Source organism: Adiantum capillus-veneris, chromosome 11 (genome assembly GCF_014529385.1).
Source record: "Adiantum capillus-veneris isolate H3 chromosome 11, ASM1452938v2, whole genome shotgun sequence".
In the NCBI taxonomy this organism is placed as follows: domain Eukaryota; kingdom Viridiplantae; phylum Streptophyta; class Polypodiopsida; order Polypodiales; family Pteridaceae; genus Adiantum; species Adiantum capillus-veneris.
In genome coordinates this window covers 111109785-111116255 of record NC_140941.1, presented here as the reverse complement: position 1 = coordinate 111116255, position 6471 = coordinate 111109785, and the positions used below count along the sequence as shown (strand labels likewise).

Genomic DNA, 6471 nt, shown 5'->3' with positions numbered 1-6471 from the left:
ACTACATTGCAAGAAGAGATGGTAAACAGGTGAATCAAGTGAAAAGAGGTAATCTTGGTCTTTTTCCATAAAATAAGATATTTGGAGGATAAAATACATAAGCATGTGAATGTAACACCTCAAAGATGCCTTGAAGGACAAGACACACAAGTTGGGACCCCCTGCTGGAGCCACACAAAAGATGCCTAGGTGGGGCCCACATACATCATGCACCCACATGGAGCCTCAACGACCAAAAATGTTGAATTTCATGATATTTTGAATCCTACTATTGCCCATTTTAATAAATATCCAAAGAACATTTGATTTGGGCTAACTGTTTAGCCTAATCAAGTGATTGTGTAAAACATGGCTCCCTCACCTATAAAAAGGGCAACCTTCTCTTCATTGAGGCAAGTTATGAGTGAGTGAGAATAGCTCAATTCCATAGTGTCACACTCATCTTAGTGCCACACTTTCTCTTGAAGAAAGACTGAAAGTCTTGCCTCACCTTCTCTCTCCATTAAGGTGGTGGCAATTGCTCTCATGTAAGATATATGTTGCTAGTTTTTCTTTCATTTGCATATCTAGTCCAATACTTGTCTTTAACTCCCTCTCTATCTCTCATTATTTATCTTTAATACCACCACCACACTTAGATCTATCTCTAATTCTATCTTTACTCCTCCTTTCATCTCTCTTGTTGTGTCCTAATTGTTTCATTGGAAGGTATTCAAGTAGCAATCTTGTCAATGTAACGGGCACAACCTTCTTGAGGGAAACAATTATGTGCACAAGGTTAGTAACCATATCTTCATCTTTCACAAGCACCTCTCTCTCTTAAGGTTTTCATTCTCTTCCACAAACTCTAGAATCTCCTTGCTACAGGTACTTCTCTCCCCGCAGTATCCTTATTGCCTAAGGGCAACAATAAGGCTTGGGAGAGAAACTCTCTTCTTCTTCTCCTTTCACTTCTTTCACACCTTTATCTTTGAACATACTAAGTATATCATCAATGAATAACCATAATCCACATAGAGGCGATTTCTTTCATTTCCATTCTGTGCAATCTATAAGGGTCAACATTTGGATTAGTCGAAAGATTCACTTTTAGCAACGCATAGTGTTTCTATTTGGTCCTAAAAGGCTCAACGAAATACTTCTCTCACCAGATCCCATCATACTACCTATTATTGACTATAACTTCTCTTTTGATGTGAGTGTGGTTATTTTATTATGAATCAAGAGGATTTGTACTCACAACTAATCCAATCGCTAGACAAAACATATACATTATAGTAAGCACAAAGCTACAGTTCCAAAGAGCAATCCGTAGCTTATTTGGACAACAAAGATTAAATATCATTAACTCGTCCATTAACCCTTTTATCCTACCCATGATACGATATGATCGTACTCTCGATGTTTTCATTTTTGTTTTGTTAAGAGTAGGCGAGGGCAGTAGGCGAAGCACAAGCGGGAGTTTTGAGGTGGGGCGCGCGCGGGGCGGGGGGGGGGGGGGGGGGAGAGGAGCGAGTTGCTACTATAGGCTCCTGCCCTACTGTCAGAGGTGATGGCTATTGCATGAGGATCAAGGGACACACAAAGAGGGACTGCAAGAGAGCACGAGACATGTGTGTGTGTGTGTGTGTGTGTGTGTGTGTGTCACACGAAGTCTGTGCTCAAAGAATTGAGTTGTGGAGCGTTGGGAGGGGGACGCGGAGCAAGCGTAGGATGGCGAGTAGAGGCAACACTCAAAGGTGGCAAGCTGTCGGGCTTGTGGAAAAGTAAGGGGGGGAATATGAGATGAAATCTTGCTGACCTCTATGGTTGGTGGGCAGAAGGTCCTCTCCTATCGCGCCTCTCACGGGGCTGCTAACCCTGCCATGCAGTCTTGCAGGTGGCTGAATGCGAGCAACCCGCTCCTAGTCGTTAGATCAGGGGGGATATGTTGGGGGAATCATACAACTTATGGGATTTTATTTAAAGTTGAGCAAGTAAGAGCGACTTGCGAGTATGAATACCTGGTGTCAATCTCTGTGTATCATGTTATGTTCTATCGATGTTCTTGTTTATTCTATGGTGAGGATTGACCCAAGTGGCTCAATACCCTGGCCTGATTTGAAAAAAGGATCTTTGGCTCACCAAGTAAACAATGCGAAGTAATCTATACTACTATAATAGACGGAGGAACTCCGGGGCCCCTCCCCGCCATGTGGTGGAACCTGCTTGCTTTGGCCCATTCAGGCAGATTGCCCTGCACAAACAGTAAAACAACGAGAGAGAGAGAGAGAGAGAGAGAGAGAGAGAGAGAGAGAGAGAGAGAGAGAGAGAGAGAGAGAGAGAGAGAGAGAGAGAGAGAGAGAGATACATATTCTCGTGTCCTTGCTTAGAGGTGATGCCCATAGTTGTGTGCCAGCTCCGGTGATGGTTTAGCTCATGGCACATGGCACGAGGGGAAATCTGAGGTTGGAGCAAGTGGCAAGAGGTAGGCACCTGGTTCGAGGTGAGTGGCACCAGACCAGGCGACAACTAAAACGGAGTTGGCTTGCGCAGGGTCTCTCTCTCTCTCTCTCTCAACCTGTTAGCGGAGGTGGCCTGAAGAGTACATCCTACAGGAGACGCAGGTGGTTGCAGGATTGGAGCTCGCAACGTGGTGCAACTTGCCATGATGAGAACAGAGGGAGGGTTGACCCCTTTGGAAAAAGGTAAGGCAAGGGAATTTGAAGAGATTTCATTTTTGAGCCACGGAGGGACCAAAGGGTCGATAGCCTCAAAACAGGCGCCAAGGGCACAACAACAATGCCTGGCCAAAGCGGATGTGCATCTCCCGCTTTATCGTCGACAATGCCATGAAAAAAAATACAAAAAATTACCCTCTAATTTGTGAAAACTCCCAAATCACCCCTCATATTTCAAAAATTCGTAAAATACCCCCAATATTTTGTCATAAATTCCCAAAACGCCCTTCAAATTTTCCAAAATTCTCAAAATACCTGTGGTTATGAGATTAAATATCTCTAGAGATACACAAAAATTGTAGCTTTCCATAAGAAGGTTGATCGTCTATCAGTACAAGATGCTAAAACTAGAATTTGCGTTGGTTAGTAGGCTTTGGAGATGAATTGGTTCATTATTTTTAGACATGATTGCCTTTTTTCGTGGGATAATTTGTGACAAATTACACGCTAAGCACTCAAAAATGGATCTTAATTGTCACAAAAGAATAAAGATTAGAAAATCTTGAACAACCCAACCAAAGTAGGTACAAGGGTATTTTTGGGAATTTTGAAATTTAAGGGGTATTTTGGGAATTTCCACAAATTAGAGGGGTATCTTGATAATTTGCCCAAGAAAATAATGGACTCTTATTAACTATTACTGAGAATCTATTATTACAATATGGGCAAAGGAATTCACGATGATATGGTTCCCCAGGGGTTATTGAAAGAAAACAGTGTGCTTGGCATTGCTTGGTCGACATGCATGATCAGGAAGCTCTGGGCTATTTTTAGCATATGCAAAGAGAGGGCATCTCTCCAAATGCAAAACGTGATGATATGGTTAGTCAAGGGGTTGATGAAAGAAAACGTTGTGCTTGGCTATGCCTTGCTGGACATGTATGACAGATGTGGTGCACTTCATTAAGCACAAAAAGTGCTTGAGGAGCTTCCTGTCCGAGATATGAGAGAGAGAGAGAGAGAGAGAGAGAGAGGAATCTCTGGGCTGTCTTTCTGTTGCGATGGGGCCTCACAAGAGTGCATTGATCGCAAGATATGTCCAATAGCAGGGTCAGGAAGCTTTGGGCTATTTTGAGCAGATGCAAAGTGAGGGCACCTCTCCAAATGAAATGATGTGGGCAAAAGATGATGTTGGTAGTCTTGCATTGTTGAAGGAAAATGTCATGCTTGGCATTGCCTCGGTCGACATATATGCTAAATGTGGTGCGTTTCATAAAGCGCTTACACTAATTGTGGGATATGGGCGATAGCAAATGAGCTCTCTCTCTCTCTCTCTCTCTCTCTCTCTCTCTCTCTCTCTAAACATAGGGCTTATGTAGATAGTGTTGGCATGTGTGAGCACCACCGGAAGCCTCACCATTGTAGAAAATTAGGTTATTTGTTTGCGGTTTTACACTATTTTTCTCTATTTTGGGTTGGAATTTCTCCTTTTCCCCTTACACTCAATTGACAATTTTGAAATTGAAAACGTCACATATTAAGTTGAGACACATTTTCCCCGAACACTGGGGTCGGAACAATTGCCCGTGTTGCTGGGGGAAACCGTGGGTAGTGCTCATTAGGAGGGAGACCGACGCTCACACGAAAGCAGTGCTCGAAAAAATCTATTTAATTCAGAAACATAGAAAATTCTCTCTAAGATTCAAAGAGAAAATTCTCCAAAATAATTGGCATTTTTTACAATTAACTCTATTTTGTTAAATTTTCCAATCGGATTTTTTTCCTTCTCAACCTCTCTTCAATCCGTTGATTTGATTTTCCAATTGGCTCAAGGCTACATTGAGGCACACTTTTCTTGAACACTGCATAGAAGTGAAGAGGATGATGCAAAGAACAAGAAGGAAGAGAGAGAGAGAGAGAGAGAGAGAGAGAGAGAGAGAGAGAGAGAGAGAGAGAGAGAGAGAGAGTAAAGGAGGGATGGAACATGGAGAGAAAGAGAGAGTTAGAGGATCCTCCCGCCAAGGGCTCAACATGTGTGTGTGTGTGAGAGAGAGAGAGAGAGAGAGAGAGGGAGAGAGAGAGGGAGAGACAATAAGTACGACAAGTACGAGGATACACAAGGGTTCGATCATGTAGCAAAACGTATAGGGGTTCAAAGCCTCAATCATGGAGTAATATAAACATGCACAAGGCTGGGCATTGGGCAACATAGAAAGAAGAGGAGATAGAAGAACAAACATGCATAGGGCTGGGCATTGAGCAACGTAGAAAAAAGAGGAGGCAGAAGCACGAACATGTGTAGGACTGGCCATCGGGTAGCTAAGAAAGGGGAGATGAAGGGACGAGGCAAAAGACAAGGTGTTGACGAGTGAGCAATAATATTGTTCGAAGAAAAATCATTTTACAACCAAACACGAGTCTTTTTAATGGATTTTCAAAGAGGAAGTATTGAAAAATAGAACAAAATTCTATTATCTCTACATTTTTGTTTTCAGAATCATTCTCACAACTATTCATGACCTTTTTATGGATTTTCAGAGAGGAAGTATTGAAAAACAGACCAAAATTGTACTATTTTTTCACTATTTTTCTCAAAATCGGGTGACCTTTGTCAACCAAGCAAAGCCATAGGCTTACCAAGCAAAGCCATAGGCTTCGTGCAACTGTGGGGCTGACTAAGGAACAATGTTGCGAGAGAGAGAGATGCTGGTTTGACGCCGTTTTACTAGTGAATCATGATAGCACACGAACAGTCTAGACCTGACAAGTTTCTTCATTACTGCGGCGCCATTGTAGCAGAGTAAAGATTCGAAGAAGATGAAGCTCCATGACGGAGCACTGCGAGTTTGCAGCCAGGCCTATTCCTGCATGGCGGAGCTCCTCATTGTCTCGTTGAGCTTCATCATCTTCACCGTTCTTGATCTTGTAGACCGTATTTTGTGCGTCGTCTTCTGGGCCTTGGACTCTATTTTGGATCCCGGCAGCGCTCCTTGTTATTGTAAGCAGCGTCTTGATGGCGCCCTGCCAGAGATTCGCCTGAACCCTGCACGCAGCTTTCTTTTGGATGAGGGTGGTAAAGGTGGTCAATCTACAGGTGAGTCATCACTTACAACATATGCAAGCAGAAGTGCAGACCCACCGCCCAAAAACACAAATGGGCTATCATTCGCCACCTGTGTGAGCAGAATTGCAGACAACCCACCAGAAAAGATAGATTTTTATGAAAGCAAAAGCGGGCCTCTGCAATCGACATGTTGTGACATATGCCCATTACCTTCCTTGGCAGTTTATGAGGCAGATAGCCAGCCAGCACATGCTGAGGATCTACATTGTAGCCCATGTACATCGATACAAGCCAATCATTGTGCTCACAGTGAAAATCAAGCTGAACATGCTGATTGCAGCATGCACATGAGGAAAAGACCCTTTGCTGCAGAGTTTGTCCACCGTTGCTGTAAAGGCGGAGACCTCTCTATACACAATCAGCATGTCCTTGGCAGTCATGGGCATGAATGCTTACCATCAGGCTTGAAGGATTATGTCCTCAACAATGCGAATAATAGCTGTGCATCAGACATCCAGCATTTGGATACGGTGGGAAAGATCCAACCTCAATGGAAAATACATGATAGTCCCAGTTGCTTTACAGGTATAGATGATGGAAACAAACTTGCAACATCTCTTCAGGGCAGTGGTCACTTTTCACATCGCATGATCTCAAGATGGTCAGACTGCAATTGCTCCTCATGTATATCCTGGCGAGAAGATGAAAAGGAGTCTCTCTATGTTCACATAGAAGGCAAAGGTATGG

General features: G+C 43.3%; 1 protein-coding gene across 8 annotated transcripts in view; it reads left to right on the top strand.

Annotated features, from left to right (window-relative positions):
- Nucleotides 1-5272: 5272 nt before the first annotated feature.
- Nucleotides 5273-6471, top strand: part of LOC147447823 (uncharacterized) — a 48231-nt gene continuing 47032 nt past the window's right edge. For 5 of the 8 annotated variants that reach the window (XM_086523530.1, XM_086523533.1, XM_086523532.1 and 2 more), the window contains exon 1: nt 5273-6465. In XM_086523530.1, coding sequence (XP_086379656.1) covers nt 5478-6465 — 988 coding nt within the window. In that variant the 5' untranslated portion in view covers nt 5273-5477. The remainder of the gene's footprint in view (nt 6466-6471) is intronic. The other 3 variants (XM_086523529.1, XM_086523536.1, XM_086523535.1) reach the window with 1 other exon arrangement.